This window comes from Cladophialophora psammophila, assembly GCF_000585535.1.
Source record: "Cladophialophora psammophila CBS 110553 chromosome Unknown aczJe-supercont1.1, whole genome shotgun sequence".
Classification (NCBI taxonomy): domain Eukaryota; kingdom Fungi; phylum Ascomycota; class Eurotiomycetes; order Chaetothyriales; family Herpotrichiellaceae; genus Cladophialophora; species Cladophialophora psammophila.
In genome coordinates this window covers 645,685-666,794 of record NW_006912922.1, presented here as the reverse complement: position 1 = coordinate 666,794, position 21,110 = coordinate 645,685, and the positions used below count along the sequence as shown (strand labels likewise).

General features: G+C 52.9%; 7 protein-coding genes across 7 annotated transcripts; 3 read left to right on the top strand and 4 right to left on the bottom strand.

The window, feature by feature from the left end:
• Positions 1-317: 317 nt before the first annotated feature.
• On the bottom strand, positions 318-902 carry A1O5_00234 (uncharacterized protein; the record flags this gene model as incomplete). Its single annotated transcript, XM_007740854.1, has 2 exons — positions 318-715; positions 782-902. The coding sequence occupies 2 exons, from the start codon at positions 900-902 to the stop codon at positions 318-320; spliced, it is 519 nt and encodes a 172-aa protein (XP_007739044.1).
• A 579-nt stretch (positions 903-1,481) lies between these two features.
• A1O5_00233 (uncharacterized protein) lies at positions 1,482-3,329 on the top strand (the record flags this gene model as incomplete). The annotated part of the gene is made up of 2 exons (XM_007740853.1): positions 1,482-2,602; positions 2,705-3,329. The coding sequence occupies 2 exons, from the start codon at positions 1,482-1,484 to the stop codon at positions 3,327-3,329; spliced, it is 1,746 nt and encodes a 581-aa protein (XP_007739043.1).
• Positions 3,330-4,276: 947 nt separating this feature from the next.
• On the bottom strand, positions 4,277-7,234 carry A1O5_00232 (uncharacterized protein; the record flags this gene model as incomplete). The annotated part of the gene is made up of 1 exon (XM_007740852.1): positions 4,277-7,234. One exon carries the CDS (start codon positions 7,232-7,234, stop codon positions 4,277-4,279), a length of 2,958 nt encoding a protein of 985 aa, XP_007739042.1.
• Positions 7,235-7,808: 574 nt separating this feature from the next.
• A1O5_00231 (uncharacterized protein) lies at positions 7,809-12,301 on the bottom strand (the record flags this gene model as incomplete). Its single annotated transcript, XM_007740851.1, has 3 exons — positions 7,809-8,988; positions 9,038-9,577; positions 9,627-12,301. The coding sequence occupies 3 exons, from the start codon at positions 12,299-12,301 to the stop codon at positions 7,809-7,811; spliced, it is 4,395 nt and encodes a 1,464-aa protein (XP_007739041.1).
• Positions 12,302-14,216: 1,915 nt separating this feature from the next.
• A1O5_00230 (uncharacterized protein) lies at positions 14,217-15,911 on the top strand (the record flags this gene model as incomplete). The annotated part of the gene is made up of 1 exon (XM_007740850.1): positions 14,217-15,911. The coding sequence occupies one exon, from the start codon at positions 14,217-14,219 to the stop codon at positions 15,909-15,911; it is 1,695 nt and encodes a 564-aa protein (XP_007739040.1).
• Positions 15,912-17,370: 1,459 nt separating this feature from the next.
• A1O5_00229 (uncharacterized protein) lies at positions 17,371-19,126 on the top strand (the record flags this gene model as incomplete). The annotated part of the gene is made up of 2 exons (XM_007740849.1): positions 17,371-18,855; positions 18,998-19,126. The coding sequence occupies 2 exons, from the start codon at positions 17,371-17,373 to the stop codon at positions 19,124-19,126; spliced, it is 1,614 nt and encodes a 537-aa protein (XP_007739039.1).
• Positions 19,127-19,472: 346 nt separating this feature from the next.
• A1O5_00228 (uncharacterized protein) lies at positions 19,473-20,673 on the bottom strand (the record flags this gene model as incomplete). The annotated part of the gene is made up of 5 exons (XM_007740848.1): positions 19,473-19,658; positions 19,716-19,825; positions 19,880-19,938; positions 20,085-20,351; positions 20,480-20,673. The coding sequence occupies 5 exons, from the start codon at positions 20,671-20,673 to the stop codon at positions 19,473-19,475; spliced, it is 816 nt and encodes a 271-aa protein (XP_007739038.1).
• Between the last annotated feature and the right edge of the window lie 437 nt (positions 20,674-21,110).

Genomic DNA, 21,110 nt, shown 5'->3' with positions numbered 1-21,110 from the left:
GCCGAAGAAGGATTATGTAGTGGCTCGTCGCATGCTCTCGCCTCTCGGCACGTATCTTCGTAGGCAGGGCATTCGGGTTGTAAGCCTCAGGACGGTCGGAGGGATTGTGGCCACTATTTTTCTCTGCCTTAACGATCGGCGAATGACCCGACTTGCTGAGTTGGCCGTCAACTGTTGTTGTTCAAGCTGAGGCTAACAATAACCTTGAATTCCCCTCGGCAACCTTCTTTCGAGCCAGACCCAAACACTCTCGTATTGTTGTATGCGTTCTCGGGAAATCCCGTTTCCAAGTGCCGACCGCAAGAAGCTGAGGGTGTCTAATTGCTAAAGAAATACGTGGCTGCGACTGCTGGGCGTAGCTTCGCCTGCTTCTCGAATCGTGAAAGATCCCATCTCATGCGGTCCCTGATGCCAAATCCACGCGTTTTGGTAAACATTCTTGGGTCAAAGTCGGCCGGCTGCTCATAGAGCAAGAAGATATATCGATGTGGGCTGCTGATCGGCGGAGGACCGGGGCCAGCCCAAAAGGCGATGGCGGGATCCGGGGAGGTCAGGTCATCGCCTGCTCCTTGGGCTGCAAGGCCGGCCTGTAGCCAGTGCAGGGCGGGACTCAAGGGTGCAAACGAAGGAAAGGGCGCGTCGAGGTCGAGGCTGATGACAAGGAACTTCTGTTTCGAGGGCGCATTCCAACCCAGTGTCGGGAGCCCTTGAGCTTCTAAGAAAGAGTCAACCTGGTCAGCGAAAGACACCACAAATGGCACCGGATTTCTCGCCAACTTACCTCCCTTGGGTATCTTGTCGCCCGGCTTCATCTTCTGGGATCCAAACGCCAAATGAAGGATGTTCGAGTTGTCGTTCTCGATCAGCGACAGGACCGATTTCATGATCGGATGGCCGGCCATGGCTGAGGATCGTAAAGCTGAGCTGTTTGCCACAACGGACTCAAATCTCGTGACGAAGAAGAGGACGCGCAGATCACGAAAGCATCATCCGGATGTCGGAATTGCGAGCATCATATTCGCATCGAGTGAATGCCAATTTGGCGCTCTTGTTATTGCGGTGTTTATCCGTCCGCAAACGGAATGAGATGCCCTGTTCCGGCCCGGTCTCGCACGGCCGTTCCCGGGACCGGCGTCATGGGAGAGCTGGACATTGGGTCACGCAACAAGCCACGCAAACACTACCACACTTCATCCAGCAACTGTTCGACGTCTCTAATTACCGCCCACTTTTAATTCCAGCTAATCCCGACATCTGCTCAGGGGAGATACTGATACTTATATGTCTTCGATTGTACTCAGGGTGATCATGGTTCGTTTCTCCGTGCCCCCTCAGCCCTAAAGACCATGTTGAAGGAACCCAGAGGAGGCTCTTCGATATCCAACTAGCGACACATTCGCCTGGGTTCGACTGTCATATGGCAAGCACACCAGATATCAACACTTTGTAAAGACTGCCCGATACGCTTTGATAAAGACAGTATGGCTTCCAAGAAAGATGGCGTCTCCCTTCAAGATACACACAACGAGACGGAAACAAGTGTCCCTTCCAATACCGATGATGCTGACGACAGCATAAACATCTCCGGGCAAGACATGGCTAGTCTTCCATCCTCAGAGTCGACGAAAAGAGACATCGAGGCCCAAAACTCGGCTCTGACGACAACGTCGAGCACCACAAGCAAGAAGCCGTACACGGCCTTTTCCAACAATGGAAAATGGTTCATTGTCACCATGACCGCCATGGCATCCTTCTTCTCGCCTTTGTCCGGCCAGATCTACTATCCAGTTCTCCCCATCCTGACAAAGACGTATCATCTCTCCTCAGGACTGATCAACGTCTCCATCACCACGTACATGATTTTCCAGGGCCTGGCGCCGAGCTTCATGGGCACCTTCTCCGACGCCAGCGGTCGACGACTGGGCTATATTCTCGCCTTCACCATCTACACGGCTGCAAACATTGGTCTGGCGCTGCAGGACAGTTATGCCGCCCTACTCGTCCTGCGGTGTCTGCAGAGCGCAGGGAGCAGTGGCACAATTTCCTTCGGATACGGAGTGATTGCTGATATCGCCACTACTGGAGAGCGAGGGAAGTACTTCGGCCCTATGGCGGCGGGCGTCTTGACGGCGCCAGCCCTCGGACCGACCATTGGTGGTCTCCTGACGCAGTTTCTCGGATGGAGAGCGGTCTTCTGGTTCCTTACAATCATCAGCGGCGGGTTCCTAGTGACGTACATCATCTTCATGCCCGAAACGCATCGCAAGATCGTGGATGACGGGAGCATCGTGCCACATCAATGGTGGCGCCAGTCGGTCGTGCAGTATTTAGCCGGTCGCCGCCGGCTGAAGAGAATGAGTGCCCAAGAGAGGGACGACTATGAACGCGCGCGCCAGGCTCTTGTGGAACAGCAACGCAACACGAGAATCCGTTTCCCCAATCCGCTCGAGTCCTTTGTCATTCTCACCAACCCGGACGCATTCTGTCTCATCCTGTACACCGGGATAATGATGTTCAGTAACCTAGTTCTGATGACGAGCACGCCGACCGTGTTTCCCAGGCTGTACGGCCTCAACGAGCTCCAGGTGGGATTGTGTTTCTTGTAAGTCGGGGGCCTTTCCTCCTTCCCTCTTCCTTTCTTTTCTCACCAACCCCATCCGTACTGAAATGTGCGTTTGAACCTGACTGATGAGACGTTGAAAAGACCACTGGGCATCGCCGCGGCAATCGGCGCGTTCTGCAACGGCCGTCTTCTGGACTGGAACTACCAGCGCATGGCCCGCAAGCTGGGCGTCACGGTGGATCGGAAGCGCGGCGACGATCTGCATAATTTCCCTATCGAGCGCGCTCGCCTGCAGGCCGTCTTCCCCTTCCAGGTCTTACAGGTCGCGGCCCTGGTTCCCTACGGCTGGGCGCTGGAGAGACATGCCTCGCTCGCGGTGCCGCTCGTCCTGCAATTTGTACTGGGCTTCTGTCTGGTCGTTGCCTCCAACTCGATCAGCACCCTCCTCTCGGACATCTACCCGGGCAGCGTCTCGACCGCGTCCGCCGCCTCGAACCTCGTCCGCTGCATGCTCGGCGCCGTTGGCGCCGCCGTCGTCGACAACATGCTGACCGGTTTGGGGCTCGGCTGGTGTTTCGTCCTTGTCGGCCTGCTGATGGCCGCAGCGACGGTGTTTCTATACATCGAAACCCAATGTGGCATGCGTTGGCGGCAGACTCGGTGGCGGAAACTGGAACAGAAGAAAGAAAAACAAGTCGAGAAAGAAAAGCGGAGGACTCTCCTCCCACTCCAACAAGAAGAAGCCTCCGCCGACCCCTCTGCGTAGAGCGATGGGATAGAGAGAGAGACATAGAGAGGGATTTTGATGGCTTACCTGGGCTGGACGTGGGAGTTGTGGAGTTTCCGCTGCCTAGTTTCGGGAAGGCTTTCCATGTACATAGATGTGTACGCTATTAACTGCAGCGTATCCTGGAGCGGAAAATGAGACCCGGATAAATATATATATATATACACATACATATAGAGAGAGATCAGACAGATAGACAGACAACCAAATCGGTCCAGAAAACCATCCATCTATTTGTAGACTCTGTGCGCCACGTCAGTTTCAATTCCCTTGTTCAACTGATACGGTATGTGTTAATCAGCCTACAAGGACAGAGTATGTATCAGCTTCTAGGAGCATAGTCCGACTTTTCCTACACTGGACGTTGGACGCCTGAATCCTCTGGATGCCACTCCACAACACGCCATCTTTCCCAGAGAGCAGAATAGAGTAGAGTAAGGTAGAAAAGGCGCGTACCGGTACGGTTCTACACATCTAGGTAGTAAATACAGGATTAAAGGTGAACTGTACCAGCCAGCCATGGAAACAAACACATGCTGTTGAAAATTGAAAAGCTGTCTTTGAATGAGGTAAGGCCCGCGAGGGAGGAAGGGAAGGGGGGATGTCACTGTGGCTGTTGTGTAGCTGTCAAAAGAAAGAATCATGTTTCTCATTCATATCCACGATTGATTCTCGATGCATGCATGCCTGCAGTATGTCCACATGTCCAATGGCATGGTGATTCGATCTCGGTTCCGATTCCGATATCCAAAAGCCCAGCCAGCAATAGCAGCAATAGCAGCAGCAGCAGCAGCAGCATCAGCGCCTTCGAGCAAAGGACTAAAGTAAAGATCCCCCAGCGAAAGCAAGCAAGGCATAAGCATAAAGTTTGATATGATATACAAATCACACCCATCCGTCCGTCCCAGGTTCTCAGGCGAAGTATTTTATTCTCCTTCGTATCCCTCTCCAACCGTCGGGTCCCTGGTGACCTTTATTTCCTGCATCGCGTTCTCCCCGTCCCTTTCACCCTGTAACACCAACCCCTTTTCATTCGCCAGATGTAACAAGCAGATAAAACAGTATGATGTGCTGATGTCTTTCATCTGGGGTTCAGGATAGAAGGAGCGAAGGTCTTGGATGAGGTCGGTGAAATTCAACGTTCCGGCGTCGTCAGTGTCGTGTGGTGAGTTTGGATCGTTCTGCGCGGGAGTAGGAGGCTCTTCAACTTTGGGTTGAGCCTCTTCTTGCTGCGGATGGTCATCATCGATGTCCATCATATCGACGTCGCCATCTCCATCCTCACGGAGTTGTTGCTCGGCAGTCGTTGCGGTCGAGGGTCGATCAAACACGTTTATCAACTGCAACCGCCCCTCCATCCCTTTCCACAAATTCTCCTTTAACCTTCTCACGTCAACCTTCTTCGCCGTGCGTGCGTAATTCACGTACTCGGGCCTGATTCTTCTTCCAGCTTGTGTTACAAGTTGGCTTCCGAAACTGCCAGGAAGAAGGTCCGATTGACTTTGCTGTGCTTCCAAGTTTTGCTGTGACTGCTGAGATTCAGCTTGGTCAATGTCCGCTCTAGCTTCGCCGTTCAGAAGATTTTGATGCTGGTCATGCTGTGACTCTGGTTGAGGCGACAACATCTCCCTCGCGTCCATGAACGCTTGTCCGCCGTCATCGCCGCCTCCATCAACGATCCCATCGTCGTCGTCGTCATCGTCGATGGGTAACGGCCCATCAAAGGGAAGCATTTGATCGTCATCCGCAAAGAAGTTGGCATCATAGTCGCCCTTTCTGCCCTCATCGTCCAGCTCATCACTGGCCACTTCGCCAGAGGAGTTTGCAGTTCCGACGCGGTTTCTGGCCCCAAAGCCCTCATCAATAATCCCCATACCTACTCCTCCTTCTCTCTTCCGGATCCTGCCCACTCGACACTTGGGTTTGGTCCATAGTCGCATTAATTTTCTTGGGTCAACGACCTCGTCATCTTTATCCAGCAGATTTCGGCCCTTGGTCCGCCACTGCGCTTTTGGGAGAGATATCTGTGAATTTAAAACGGGTGGTTGTTCCAGTAACTCCTTCAAGGAGTCCGACATGGGGCCCAGAAAATCAATCTCGTACGGCTCCTTTTCTTTTTTCTGTCTCGTGGGTGGCACATTAGTGCCGCTGGATTCTTGTTGTTGTGCTTTTTGAATTTTCTGCATCCGCCAGTTTTCCAGGGTGAGAAAGGCTGTCTTGCCTTTTGCGCGTGAATTGAATGCTTTGTCGAAATAGGCCATGATAGACTCATGCTCCGCATCTTCTTGGTACTTGTGCTGCAGAGGCAACGCATATCCATCAGCTCCATCCCCCAAAAGATTATCGTCCACATCTTCTGCTCGCGCAACTCTAGCCTGAGCTTCGAGGGCCGCATCTTTTGCCCAGGCCTCGCCTCCTTCACCAAAACCAACGTTATCTGCGACGTCGAAGCCACCGAGCAGCCCATCGCCGTCGTCATCATCGTCGAAACCCATGGCATTGGTTCCATCGAGGAATATCCCTGTTTGGTCGGCCAGGCTAAGGGCAAAATTTGTTGCTGGAGGGGGCGCTGGTGTCTGGGACCTTTTGTGCTCTTTCCAGTCTTCAGGGACTTTAAGGAAGGGCAAGTTCAGGTCTCCAGATGGGTCGCCCAATGTGAAGGATTTCATAGAAGGGCAAATGTCCTGTGAGTCCAGTATGCTCATATCCGGGAAGAACTTGGATGCTAGAGAAGCGAGATCGATTTCTCCGTCTTGATCGTCGGCAACAGGCTCTTCGTCTTGAGCGGCGGAATCTGGCGCGTGCTGCCCCTTCCCTATAGATTCAACATCATCTTCTTTTTCTTGTTGGCTGGTATCGTTCTCACCGCCCAAAGCAGCGTCTCCCGCATCATCACTGCTGTCAAACACGATGCGTCCGTCAGAATCGATGGATAAATGATTCAGCAGCAAGCCCTTAGCTCCTCCCTCGTCAAAATCTGCAGATGCCTTCTTAAAGAGCGGGTCGACCGCAAACTCGAGTTCCAGTTTCTTGCCCTGGAAGGAGGCAAAGCCGGGTGCGAGCGTAGCTTCATGACTTCGCATAGCTTTCTTCTTGGATTTCTTCTTTCCCCCGCCTTCTCCATCCTCACCATCTTCGCCGTCTTCGCCTTCTTCATCCTCATCCTCCTCTTCATTGCCATCGCCTTTGCTTCTCTTCTTGCTGCCCTCAGACGCACCGCCGTCAGCAAGACCACTTAACAGCCGGCCAGTCTCCGTTGCCACGCTATCCACTCTGCTCGTATATATCTTGACACATCCATCTAGCGTGCAACTTGCCTTTTGAAAATTAACACCGTCCCCTTCTTTTAATAGGCTCATGTCGTGAAAGTAGTCTATCAGTGCAAAGTTCCATGAATTGGCCGCGTTGATTTTATTGTCCGTTGCCATCTTCATCCATTCTTCGAAATTGGCAAGGATAGGGACACGTTTCATGGGTGTGACCCCGCTGTCTTCGGCGACACGGCCAAAGCTGTTTCGAGGGTGGTCATTGTTATTGCGCTGCTGGTTGCTCGGGCCTCCTCTTCTTCGTACCTGTGCTCCATGATCTTGACTTCTAGGCGTGCGTGGGGAGTCCGACATGTTGCTATAATTGGATTCCCTTCGTCTCTGATGGAGTTTCCGCACAGGACTTGCCGCAGCGCGGATTTCGTTCATATGGATTTCTTGGAGGGCATGTCGAGAGTGCAGTCGAGCAACTTTTTCGCCTTTGTCATCGTTGAGCGGTATTCTGTTGAAACAACACGGTAGGTTAGCATTCGACGCGAACCCAAATCTGCGTGAACCGGGAAAATCCTGCGTATCACTTTGCAGCGCTGTGAGTGAATCTGCAGTCGGAGTGGCCATACTTCACAGGCGATGACTTGCTATTTTCGCGCGCCATGTTCATAACAACAGCCTGCCGGCTAGGGCGCTCACTGGCGCCTCTTGTAACCCGAGGCATCGTTTCCTGATATTCCGATTCTGCTGTTGTGCTCTTATCCTGCCTCTGGAGGCTTGCTGCTCTCATTCCATACAGCAAGACGTTTTGTCGTTTCTTTTTGTATTGTTTCAAGGATTTTGCGATCGTCTCGCCATGGCTTGGTCTGTAGTTCTGGTGTCTGTCGAAGATTGTTGTGAGAGTTCTAACAATTGGAGTCGTTTGTTGACATGTACAAAAACAGGCTAGTGCAGCCACTTCCTCTATATCACGTGATGTGACGGGCTCGAAACCTCACTCGTGACTGCCATCACTGCCATCCTCGTGCCATGTAGGTCTGACGACCTGTAATTACTCGGTACGAGGACAGCTCAATCAGTGTCCTAGGACATAGATAGCATAATGACGGAAGTATTCAATTGCGCGCAGGTTATGTGTCTGATGCTCTCATCCAGTCTCGTCTAATTCTCCCTCAATCGCTTGTCCTCTTTCTACCGTTATCTAATCCAGCACCCTTCCAGCGACGGCGCTGGCACTCCTATCCTTTGTTTCAGTCTTTCGCAGCCCTTTACCTTTCTGGATCTCACCCAGCAAAGCACCAATATCGCCAGTTCCAGAGCGAGCTGGAGCAGGCATCGGCGGAGGCGGCGGCGGACCTCCAGGTGCACCGGAGCTAGGAAACGGAGGAGGTGGCGGTGGTGGTGGTGGTGGATTGAAACCACTACCATCTGGCATCGGAGGTGGAGGCGGCGGTGCCGTTGGTGCACCACTCCCAGGAATCGGAGGAGGCGGTGGAGCGGAACTCGAGTCAAATGTACCTGGAAGAGGTGGCGGCTCTTGGACGGGCGTCTGGGGCTTACTGTCCATGGCGGACAATGGCCTGGGTGGTGCCATGGTACCGAACAAGATGGAAGCCAAATGCTTGGCAGACCCTCCACCCGGGTGATCGACTTCATCGTCACTGTCTTCATCCCTGTCTGAGCCCGCAGCAGACCATTCGTCCTCTTCGGGACGGCGCCGTGATTGAGCCCCAGCAAAGCTGGGCGTTAATGGTTTAGCAGCCTCTTGCTGAGCAATGCGGTGGAAAGGATTAGTTGACGGCAGACTCTCGGCAGGCGGCGCAGGTGGATGAGGCGCTGGCGGAGGTGAGAATGTCTGAGCTTGGGGGATGGGTGGTGGAGAGAAGACTGGCTTTCCATTCTCTGACGGTTGTGTTTGGGAAAGCTTTCGGAAATATGGATTCCTTGACTCTTCGGCAGCGGGTGGGCTGGAAACGGGGGTCGGCTCATGGCCACTGCTTGCAGAGGGTTCCGGAGGGGCAGTACTTGGTGGTGGTGAGGCGATAGAGCCAGTCAGCATTTGACTGGTTGCCGGTGTGCTCTCTTGGGGCGTAATCTGTTGCGGGCCCTCGTCCTCGTCGTCTGACGACGACTCATCTCCAAGATGTTCAAGTTGAAGCTGGAGTTGCCGCTCTCTTTCTCGAGCAGCCTCAAGCTCGGCTCTTTGTGCAGCAAGCTTGGCCTCTTTCTCCTTGGCCTCTTTCTCTGCTGCTTTCTTTCGAGCCTTTTCTTCCTGTTTCTTCACCTTACCTGCTTTGACTTGCTCTTCAAGCGCTCGCAAGCGAGCCTGGGCCGCCTCGCGTTCCTTCTCCAGCTCGTCTTCTTGCGCCTTGGCTTGGGTCCTACTCAGGTGTCAGTGGAAGTCATTCCAAAAGGAGAACAATTGCTCACTCCAGCCGTTCGCGTTCTCGCGCCTCTGCTTTCTGCTCCGCTCTAATCTGCGCCGCCGCTTCTTCTTCCGCCTTCGCACGCGCTGCTGCCTCGGCTGCTTTCTTCGCGGAGAAATCTGTGCTGTCTTGTCTTTGTTTCCGAGTTGGTGGTGGAGGTGGCTTCTTTTCAGCTTTCGGGCTTGGAGGGGGTACGCCCTCATTGGCTAGTCTCTGCTGTCGTTCTTGCTCACGTCTGGCATCTTCGGCTTCAGCTTTGCGAAGTCGCTCGGCTCTCTCTTGTTTCTCACGTTCCTGGCGCTGCTGGGAAGTTTCACTAGGCTCCCCAGCTGACTTGATACCAGCTGCCGCCATTCTCTCTTGGATACGTTTCAAGGCCTTCTCCTTGGCAGTGGCAATGCGGTCCTGCTGCGTGTGGGCTGTCGTCACGGAAGAGGTTGAAGGGGTCGAAGTTGGAGCTGGTCGCGGAGGCAAGTTGCCATTGGTGGGCTTTGCTTCGTCGTGAGAGTAGTCGTGCGACGATTGTCTGACTGGCCGTGATTGCCTAAGTTCGTCAGTCTTATGTTTTCTGTCAACAGTTATACGGGTCTTACTCTTCTTTGCGGATCTTCGCGGTCCTGCTGCTCCGCTGCAGATCGTAGATAAGTTCCTTTATCTCATCCTCGACGCCAAGAGCTTCCTCCCACCTTCTGCGTTCATGCTCTTGTGTTGCGTTTTCCCCTTGGTCTCGTAAACCATCTTCGAGACTCGAAACAAAGTCCTTTACGCTCTCTTCAACGTCTCTAGTCATGGCCTCGTGCCGTTCTTGTTCCGACTTGACCTTGGAAGTCTCTTGTTCTAAGCGCCTCTGCGCACCTGCTTCGTCATCGGCAGCGGGGGCAGGGCGACCAGCAAGCTCAGCAGCTCGAGCTTGCATCCTGGCCCGTGCTCGCGCCTTAATGCGGTCGGCTTCGGTCACAGTGCCACCAGGACCAGTTCCAACAATGTTAGAAGCGCTGTTTGGGTGAGCTTTGGCGTCCTTTAAGCGGAAAAATTGCAGCTTGGCTTCAGCGATGCTCTTCTCGACCTTCCTTACGTCTGACGCTAACGCTGGCAGACGATCTTGGTATCGCTGTAGCTCCCTTCTCATTGCTCTCTTCTCTGCGCCTGTGTCGCCGCCAGCGAATCCGGAATTGGGATGTGTGTCGATATCGTCCTGAATTCGCCGAATCTGCCGGAAAAGATCTTCAGCCTCTCGTCTGTCTCTTCGATCCAAGACATCATCATCATCCGCTTGTCGCTCGTCCTGGAAATCAGTAGCGTCGAGCAAGATCTTCTTCTCCCGAATCTTCTTCCTAATTTGATCGGGAGTCAGGTCATCGTACACGCTATCACCCATATCGGATGATGGTGCGGGAGAAGGGGTCCTCCCCCCATGTCCAATACGGCGCCTTGCGCTCGAACGATATCCAATGTCATCGTCATTATTCCGAAAGACAGTTGCATCTTTGCGACCAAAGTTGGGTGATGAAGAGCTGCTGCGGAACGAGTGATCCTTAAGATAGCTCACACCGGTCTTTTGTGGCTGCAGGAATGCGCCTGATGACTTTCTAGCCTCTGCATCTTGGGACAGGAGAGACTTGACGGTATCAATCGAGCTATTGAAATTCTTCGTTGAGGGAGGAATGAGTTCCGGGGGGAGTCGGGCGGGGATTGGGTACCCGTTCAACTTCCGATAGATAAGGTGCATTGCCACGGCGAACTCGTCCATATTCAACCGACCCTTATTATTAGGATCAGACAGTGTCCAAATGGCTTCCAAATCAGATCTCTCCAGACCACTCTGACCCATGATCTCAATTGCCGTTTCTCCGGCAATGAAACCTCTGCCTAAGCCGTCCCAAGCTCGAAACAGTTGATCATAAATTCTTTTCTCGTCCTTGGTGACCGCCCAAGGAATCTTTGCGCTCCCGGACAGCCCTTGCGTAGTGTACCCACCGGCCTCGCGGCCAGCTTGGGGCATTAGACGCTGTTGTAGAGCTTCAATGTTGGGTAGACCTCCGGCAGGCGTATTGACAAAACCCCATTGACCTGGAAGTCCAGTCGGCTGGGTTTGTAGAAGACCAGTTTGTTGCGGCGAGACATTAGAACCAAAGCCACCCGTGGGCATGAGAGGCATTGAAGGCCGAGCGCCGCCAAAAGCAGTTGGCTGGGCGGGATTTACAAAACCAGTGGGCTGCGTCCCCAGTCCCTGTGATAGCCCAGGAAAGCCTGTGGGCTGCGACTGGGGCCCGGGCTGAAACCCTGTTGCCTGGTTGTAGAACCCCGTCGGTTGAGAAGTCAGCTGCGACAAAAGCTGCTGGTTTGAGGGCTGCTGTGGGGTCGGCTGCTGAGGAGCGGGCGGAGAAACAGCATTCTGCCGGAGCGGAGCGTCGAAGTCCGGTACGTTTGACCGCGTTGGCGGTAGAGGCTTCGCGTCTGGGACACCAAAGGAGATGATATCGACCATACTCGACACCTCGTTCTTGATCTTCTCGGGAAGGACGCTCGGCAGATCCTTTCCGGTCAACCTCAGGTTGCACAGATACATCGCCAGAGCAAACTCCGGGAAAAGGAGCTGCCCCGACTTTGTAGTGTCTGAAAGGATCCATATTTGCGATAAGGCGCTGCCCGGCAATTTAGACCTAAGAAGCAGATCTTTGGCCTTCTCTCCACTCAATGCTTGGCCATCTCCCGCGGCAGACTTGAACAGCTGCTCGAATTTCGCTTGATCTGTAGCAGTGATGAAAGACAATCGAATGTTCGGGATCCTGCTGGAGCTCTTGCTCTGCCTCCTCTTTGCCGCAGGTGCGCTGGTGGAGCCTTGGGCAAAGGAGGCTGCAATCTGCGCGGAAGTCTGCTGAGGGCGAAGAGGGGCAGCGGCAGGCGGTTGCTGTGCCGGAGGAGGAGGAGCTGCTTGAAAGGATGGCTGTTGCTGGAAAGCTGGCACCTGCGGAGGAGGCTGCTGGAATTGGGGCTGCTGAGGTTGATTCTGAGGAGGATAGCCCGTAAACTGAGGTTGCTGCGCAGGAGCCTGGAAACCCTGCTGCTGCTGATAGCCTGGAAAGCCCGTCTGTTGAGCTTGTAACTGACCGGGGAAGCCGGTGGGCTGCGGAGCAAAGGGCGATTGCTGTTGCGGAGGAGCTTGATTGAAAGAGCCGAAAGATTGCTGCGGTCCAAAGCCTCCAGGCGCAGGACCAGGACGGGCGGTGTTTCCGCCGCCCAGAAACGAATTGGAAGACGAGTACATGCTTGCAACAAAGGACGTGAAAATGCAAAATGCGAAAAGCGGATGGAGGACAGAAGACACGGGAAAATGAAAATGGGGATGGGAATTGAGTAAGATGAGCAACAGCCAGAGTTTCAGAAATCAGGAGCACTAACCGACCTCGCCGCTGGGAGGCTTCGCAGGCTTCGGCGGCTTGCTGGCCACTGACGCGGTGTTTGCGGTGTTTGCCGCTCAGCTTGCGACTGGTGAGGCTGAGCCTGGCACGTGACGGTGTCGCTGCTTTAAGGCTGAGCAGGCTGAGCTCCATTGCTGCCAACTGCGCCCTGAAGCAAGAATACTCATGCATGGTGAAAGCACACTTCACATCCAAATTCCTACCTGAGTTGCTGGCGTTATCCGCTAGCTTGTTCAGAGCTTCGACTTATGGTGTTGAGGACAACATTATCGTGGAAGTCATTGCTGACACGAACAGTCGTGGAAATGCAGAAGAGTGTGGTTGAGCCCGCGCATTTTCAGCCACTGTGGGCAAAGGAAAGCGAGCATCAACCGAGCATTGTCACTGATTCAATTTCTCACCCGGAACTGGGTACTCCGTACTCACTCACGGACGACAAGTTTGTTTCAGTTCCCATCGAGCGTCTTCCTTTCAAACAGTTACCTCTGACGGGCCTCTCTGTTTGTTTCCTTCTCACCATCCTACCTTGATGGTTATCAACACTGGGAACCATAGAAGAACTACCTCCCTATGTGTCTAAAAGATCGGAATGAAAAAGCCACTGTCATGTGCCAAGCATCTAGCCAACAAGTGGACCGCAATGTCTGAACTTCATACGTTAAAAGCTGGAAGGGAAGAGCTTTAGCCGTCGGTTGTCTGTACGACTCGTCCCGTGGAACAATGCAAGCTTGCCAGGACCACAGCGCCCAGCATCGTACTTAGCGAGAAGTCTACGATGGTCGCTGTCTTTCGGCTGAATGGAGGCTGGGGAAAAGGTGGGTCACCCAGGCGGAGTAACACGAGGGAGGGCTCCCGTACCTACTTATGCTCCCCAACTGGAAACCCCAGATTATCCTTCCCCCGGCTGCGGCACCGGTAAGGATCGTTTTGACTTGTCATCCAAGGTGCAATACCCACTTGGCCATAGGGACAAATTGGAGCAGGTACGTGATGACCGATGTTGAATACCTGTGAGAAAGAGAGCAAGGGCAAGGTACATGGCAATCATCTTGCTTTGTGCATACTGACCAAATGAGCGGGGAACAGAGAGCAAAGCAGCTCCGCTACGGTTTGTTGGGGCATTCTCTGAGGTCCACAACATCTAGAGAGCCACGAGTCATTACTACACACCCGACCGAGGTTCGGAAAAGCATCGAAAAACAACACGCAGCGCGACCTTGAATTTTACCTAAGCAGCTCCATACCACGTTCCACGCTCATATCTTTCACTTTCTATCAATCTTGTCTTTTTCCGTCTCTATGAACAAGAACACTCCTGTAAAGCGGCGGCGTTATCGGTGCGTCGAGGCATGCAGCACCTGCAAACGCAGAAAAGAAAAATGTGACGGTAACAGACCTTGCGCTCGCTGCATCGAACGTGGCGTCCATGTGACTTGCCAACCTCAGCCTCGCCAACCCTCTACGGGCTCTACAGACAACCACAACATCAATTGCGAAGGGTCTGTTGCCTTCGAATCGGCGAGCAAAGATCGAAATGTGCAAGACGGATCGTCACAAGGGTCACTTTATCCTCTGGCCCTGGTGACGAGCAATACATCTGCGACTTCTGTTCCCGAAACGTCACGGCTAATACAAGACACAAGAGGCAAATATATGTTCATTGGCGATTCAGCAAACTTGTCACTGCTTCAAAACATTTGCAGTCTAGTCGGCGCATCCATAGGACCGTGTGCGTTTGTTGAAGATCCGTTTCGATACCAGATGGTCGAGTCGGCGCCGGAAGGACCCGCTACTTGGCTTCATGCTACAGACCACCAGCTTCCCGCCAAACCAAGTTTTGATGAGGCTGCCTATTTGATTCGTCGTTATATAATGGCAACCAATTGTGTGCTTGATCTCTTTGACGAGAGCGACCTCCTGGACAATCTTGCAAGTTGGCTTGACAGCGAGTCAGCCCCCACATCTATTCTGAGTGCAATATACTACCTGGTGTTCGCTATTGGGGCGCAGACATGTCCAGAGGATAAAGACGCACTGGCCAGCGCCTACTTTGATTATGGTCGGTATCTTACGGCATCATACTTTATGGAGGACCCCAGTATTCCAACTGTGCAAGCATACGCCATGATTACCATGTACTTGCTTGGAGCATCTCGAAGAAATGCTGCTTTCATGTATCTCGGGACAGCTGTTCGTGCTGCTTATGCTCTCGGGTTACACCGATCTGACATCGCTGGGCTTTTCACTCCCGCAGAGATCCAAACTCGGGAGAGGCTCTGGAAGGTCATGCGCATCCTAGACCTCTTTATGAGTGCCTCGTTGGGAAGGCCTCCGTCAACCGAAGAAACACGAAATACCGAGCTAGACGAAAATTACTCCGCCTCAGTAGACCTATGCGCCATCTTCGAAAAGATCTTGACCGATATTTACGCAAAGCGAATGATCTCCACCGAGACTCTCCAGAAAATCAGCCAACACCATCGTCGATGGACAGTTCGCTTTCACGGTGGTCTTGATACAGACCGGGTAAAAGACGAGGAATTTCTCGAGGGCCGTCTGCCTAATGTTGGCCTAATACACGTCAAGGAGGCGTACTACTGGACGATCATACTCCTTACACGGCCATTCTTCGTGGATTATATTTCCAGTCACATTGCACTAAAGGCACAGAACCGGGGTGATGGAGCGAGAAGTCCTGATCCTCTCAAATCTTCTCACCGAGTCTTGGTTCATGCATGCGTCAACTCTGCAATGAGCACAGTGAACCTGCTTAGAAAATTGCTTGGATTTGAGGGGATACCGAAGAGACTTCCTTTTGTCGTCAATTCCCTCTTTGTCTCGGGTCTCATACTAGGGCTATCTTACTTCGGTGACTTATACAAGACATATTCTCTAGATGACAGTCTTGGTACCGCACTGAAACTCCTTGCGCTCTTTCCCCATGATGCCGTCGCAAAGAGGAATTTGGCGATTCTTCAATCGCTACTAGATGCCTGCAATACTTATGTCAGGCGGGAAGCAAAGGAGAACATGGCAATACATTCTCAACTGGTGAGTGGTATGTTTGGGCAAATTCACGGGGAGGATGACATGGAAGATTCGGTTACGACAAATACTCCGCAGGAAGGTCCATCGCATCTCGACAGTGTCGCAGACCTCCTCAGGCGACCAGATGAGTTCAACTATATTGGGTCACACAGCGCCATGGATCAGGGACCGACTGGTGTATCCACCAGTGGCAACAGCGAAACCATTGGATTAAATACGCTAGATCGTGCAGAAACCAACATGCTCAATCTAGATTCGATAGTTGGTCTTCCGGCATTCCAGGACGACTTCTCCATGCTACCAGGCTCCATGCTACCAGCCATGTCTCCGAGGACGTTATGGTTCGGCTCCTACGAAGAAAATGTGCCGCTGTTCTCGACGATCGACGCCCGAAATTTTCTGGAATAGCAGCGACTCCCGGGAAGCTTTCCCGAAAAGCTGCTTGCGATATTGAACACTCGAGAAAAAGTGTTTATATCAAGGAAGAGACGGCGTATACCCGAAGCCAAGGACGCTAGAATATTGAGCGATGTGCTTCTTTTGCGAGCCCTCCTAGCCTCTAAGTCACTCCTTGCCAGCCATAAGACGTGCTGAGCTCCATACGCCCTGCTTCCAACAATGAGGATCCTCTCATGGCCTTCGACCAGCTGCTGTATCTACCACAGCCCTTCACGCGAATAATGGACGGTTTCTCTGAGGCTCATCCTTCAGACGTGCCGGATGAAATGAAGCAGGCAAGAATAATTCTTCTCACTTAACGGTCCTTGTTGACTTGCAAACCTCGATAGAAAGTGAACTTATACTTCACAATCGAGACCTATGGAAGGCTCGCAGGGTATATCTCTATTTATACACACAGAAAAACGGACATGCTTGTCTTTTCAGGGCTGGCAGTCGCTTCCCGAAAGACCTCAAGACCTTGGATAGCACCATTCAGTCAGAGTTGCATTTGTGGATCAAACCAATGGGAGAAGTTGCCGAAAGCCATGGTGCTTCCGATGGGGCTCCCCAGATTTCCGACCCCACAACACCTTGCCGACTCCATCTCTCCATCCGATATTATCAAGTCATGCAGGGGCGAAGAGGGATACACCATTCGTTCAAGGCAATGACCATCTTTCAACATGGAGAAGGTCTCGGCAATGCGGAGGATTCCGGGGTAGCTGAGTCGGTCTAACTCGCTCATCCTTTACGTGGACACATAGCCTTACGATGGCGTATCGAGTTGATCCAGACCGGGCGGCCGATCTCACCTTCGATACTGGGCTTAGAGATTTTCATCTACTTTGCATGATTCGCGCGGTCGCTACATGGACCTTGATAACGCACTATCACGAGACGTCGCTCCATTTCTACTACAAACACGCATGCTGACTGGCTCCATTTCCAGTGGGAGAAACACCACACTCGAACATGTCTCATGATAGCGCCCGTCTCCTAAATGAAATGGTTCCTCGGATGGCTTCGGGACAAGTCTACTGGTCGGAAAGCCATCATATATTGCTGATATTTGTTGAAGATTCTGAAACTCTAGCAGAACTTATCGACCGATCCTGCTTCAATTCGGCCTGGCAGCCACTTGCACAAAGCAGGGTGTGGGATCCGGGGGTCCTGATATCGTCTTCGCACGGGGCCTTCCTATGCCTTCCTCGGGAATGCCATTGATTGGGCAGATAATTGAGCTCACCAAACTGCCTCCCAGCAGCATCCGGTATATAAAGCATTGAGTCCTTGGAATTGAAATTCACCATGTGCTTCCAGAAGCCCGCGGTTGCAACAGAACGCCTTCAAAGTCTTTTGTTTCTATTTTTCTCGAACACGTTGGTTTCCGATCCGAACCGGTGTCCTCGTCTCGGAAGCAGCTAAAATGGGCTCTCTTCCTCCCCCTATTGAGCTGGATGCGCTCGTTGTCGGAGCTGGCTTTGGTGGAGTCTACCAGTTGAAAAGACTACGTGAAGAAGGCTACAAGGTCAAGCTCGTCGACAATGCCTCAAACTGGGGCGGTGTGTGGTACTGGAACCGATACCCAGGCGCCCGTGTGGATAGCACGATTCCTCACTACGAATTTTCGGACCCTTTGCTCTGGAAAGAGTGGCGTTGGAAGCAGCGATTCCCCGGAAGTGCAGAACTTCGAGATTACTTCGCATTTGTTGCCGAGAGATGGGATCTAGATAGGGATGCCCAGTTCAACACCTTGGTTACAGCGGCCTCCTGGGATGACGAAACCGCCAAATGGCACATAACCACCCAGACAGGCCAACAGTTTATTGCAAGGTACTTACTATTGAATACCGGGTTCTCGGCAAAGAGACATATCCCTAACTGGCCGGGCATCGAGAAGTTCCGCGGCACTTTTGTTCATCCTTCCTATTGGCCCAAAGAAGAGCCCGATCTTAAAGGCAAGAATATCGCCGTGATTGGAACTGGATCGACTGGTGTCCAGCTTGCTCAGGAATTGAGTAAGGTGGCTAAAGACTTTGTGCTGTTCCAGCGGACCCCGAATCTGGCACTCCCGATGAAACAAATCGAGTATACTGGCGACGAACAGACTATTCCACACAAGCAGTATCCAGACTTCTTTGCCGGACGGTCAACTAGCTTTAGTGGTTTTTCGTTCAACTTTTTGCCGCGGGCCACCTTCGACGACACGCCGGAGCAAAGGAGACAGACGTATGAAGACCTGTGGGCCAAGGGTGACTTCCACTTCTGGCTTGCGACCTACTACGATATGCTCTTCACCGAAGAAGCCAACAAAGAAGCGTACGACTTCTGGAAGGCCAAGGTGCGCGCGCGAATTCAGGACCCTGATCTCCAAGAGTCGTTAGCCCCAGAGATCCAGCCACACGCGTTCGGATGTAAGCGCATCTCGTTAGAGAACGGCTTCTACGAGATCTTCAACCAGCCCAATGCCACGCTGGTCGACATGAAGAGGACGCCGATCGTTGAGTTCACGGAACGCGGCATCAAGACCGTCGACAGGGAGTTTGAGCTCGACTACATCATCTGTGCAACGGGCTTCGATGCCATCACGGGCGGGCTGAAACAGATCGACATCACCGGCGTGGCTGGCCAGAAGCTCGCCCAGAAGTGGGAAAATGGTACAAAGACGTATCTGGGTCTCTGCGTCGCGGGCTTCCCCAACATGTTCTTCACCTACGGGCCCCAGGCCCCGACGGCCTTCTGCAACGGCCCAACCTGCGCCGAGCTGCAGGGTGAATGGATCGTGCAGATGGTCAAGGATATGGACAGCGCCGGCCTGACCAAGATCGAGGCCAAATCCGACGTCGAGGACCAGTGGGCGCAGGATATCTGGAAGCTCGCCAACGCGACGTTGCTGCCAAAGACCAAATCGGTATGTCGGTCGTGATATTTCGCTTTCTCCGTGGTTCCTTTTGCCGCCCTTGCCTTTCTAACTCCCCTGGTTTACCATATCCGGCCTTCTTCTTCGGAGGGTGGTGACTATATACTAGGATCCCTTGCTAACGATGTCGCAGTGGTATATGGGTGACAATATTCCCGGCAAGCCGAGGGAGCCGCTCATCTACCTTGGCGGTGTGCCAAATTACTACAAGACCATCAACGACTGCGCGCAGCAAGGTTACAAAGGATTTGTGCGCGCATAGGATAGAAAGAATGCAGAGACAGGCAGGCACAGTCTTCCCGTATGAAAGCTAGTTCGGCAATTCCAACATCACCATACCAGTAATCTCTGCTCCATTGCGATGCTATGCCATATGCTATGAGATGCAGCTTTTGTTCATGTGCCGAGTCCTTCCACCGTCGAGATTTCGTTCCCTCCTTCGTCGAAACGCCTATGTCCATCCAGCACTCCATCCAGGCCGCCGCTAATGGTACAGGGTATCTATTACCAATGCCTCGTCATCTCGTGTTTATTTCCCGTGTAAGAACCATGCTGCCTGCCTCCGAAGAAGGGACAACAAGCCAGGCCAGGCCCACCTGCTGGATTGATCACTGTCCATTCTGTGCAGCACCACCAACCATCTTTCTCAACTCGTATTCTCGCGTAAAGTTGGTCTTGAGGACGTCGAGGTCGTGGACCAGGTCGCGGGAACTGGCCAGCACGGCTTCCTTGGGGGTAATCTCACCGTCGGTCTGGACTCGAAGTTCAAATTTGGCAAAGAGAGGATGCGGGATCTGCGAAAGTCGCGTCAGATTTCCTCGCGGTTCTTTTTTCTCCCCTTCATGACTTACCCGATAGGCAGCAAAGGTGACGTGGCTGTTTTTTAGAAGCTTGTCGCGGAGAAGGTTGGCGAGGGTGTGGTCTTCCTTGTTGAAGGTGAAGATAGTAGTGTTTGGAGTACCTGAATGATTGCCGTCAGCAGGGTAAGATATGCACACCCGACGTATGAACCCACGGGTGTCGATCTTCTCTTCAATTTTCTTCTCGTCGTCTCCAAGGAGGAAAGCCTCAGTGCTGTAGAACAAGAATTAGCCATTGTCAGCCTGCAACTCGAACGCGGAAAGCAGTAAACAGGTCGCGCAGCAGGCACTCGTGGGTATTCAGGGAAGAAATCTGCAGAGGACGCAATCCAGATCTCGTCTATTTTTCTGGTTGCGCACCATTCTTGTCTGTTGATCTCGTCGTGGTGCATTTGCTCCATTTCGAAAAACTGGTATCGAAGGTTCGCGGGGTGGCGTCTCCAAGCATGGCCATCTATTGGGTAGCCGCCCGGACCGGCTCCAGGGTATGGGCTTTGTGAGGGGCGTGGTTTGGCTGGCGACAGAGAAGCCGGATCAGGTACAGACGGCGGGCCAGGATCTTCCGTGTCGGTCATTTCGACAACGTCCTTGCAGCTGGCCTTTGATTCCGTGACCGTGATCCCATTACTATGATATTGTGTCAAAAAAGTCGAGGTTTCCTTGGTCGGTCCAGGTCCAGGTCCAGGTCCAGGTACCAGAAATGATCCAGAGTCCAGAGGCCAGAGCAGGCACGACCGTGGGGGGTTGAAACTTACGCGCCTGGGATGTTGACACTATTGGTGTCAACACCAGAATTGACTCCCAAGTGTTTATTCTTTGGATGATTAGGCCAAACTTGACTTTCAACCGGGACGAGGTGGCCAGAGGACATTCGTTTTGGTGAGAGAGTAGGCCTGGGAGGGGTCTTGTCTCCCGTGGCCGCAGCCTGGGTGGGGAAGGTATCCGACATGAACGATGACAGTCTCCTCTGACAGGAAGAGCTTGCAATGCGGTCCGCAGAAAGGATCGAGGAGCGCACGAAGGATAAGTTGCTAGGGAGGCAGTGGACGGCAGAGGTGAGGTCTGAATTCAGGCAGGCAGTGAATGGCGCCAAGACCCAGCTTCTTCAAGGCAGGCGGTTTTCCAGGAAACCATCACGGCAGCCAACGGGACATTTACGGGAAATGTCGTCCAGATGATTCTTCCATATCGCTGGAGCTGAAACGGAGGGGTTGAACCGGGCGGAAGATGTTTGCTCTCTGGTTTGTTTCCTTGTTCTCGTCTCAAACCCGTCCGGATCCTCCTCCCCCTCGATCTCAAGAGGGCGAAATCCCACCAGACAACAAGAGAGCACCAGGGGGAAAATATGAGAAATAACTCAGAACATACCGGTCAGGGGCATTCATG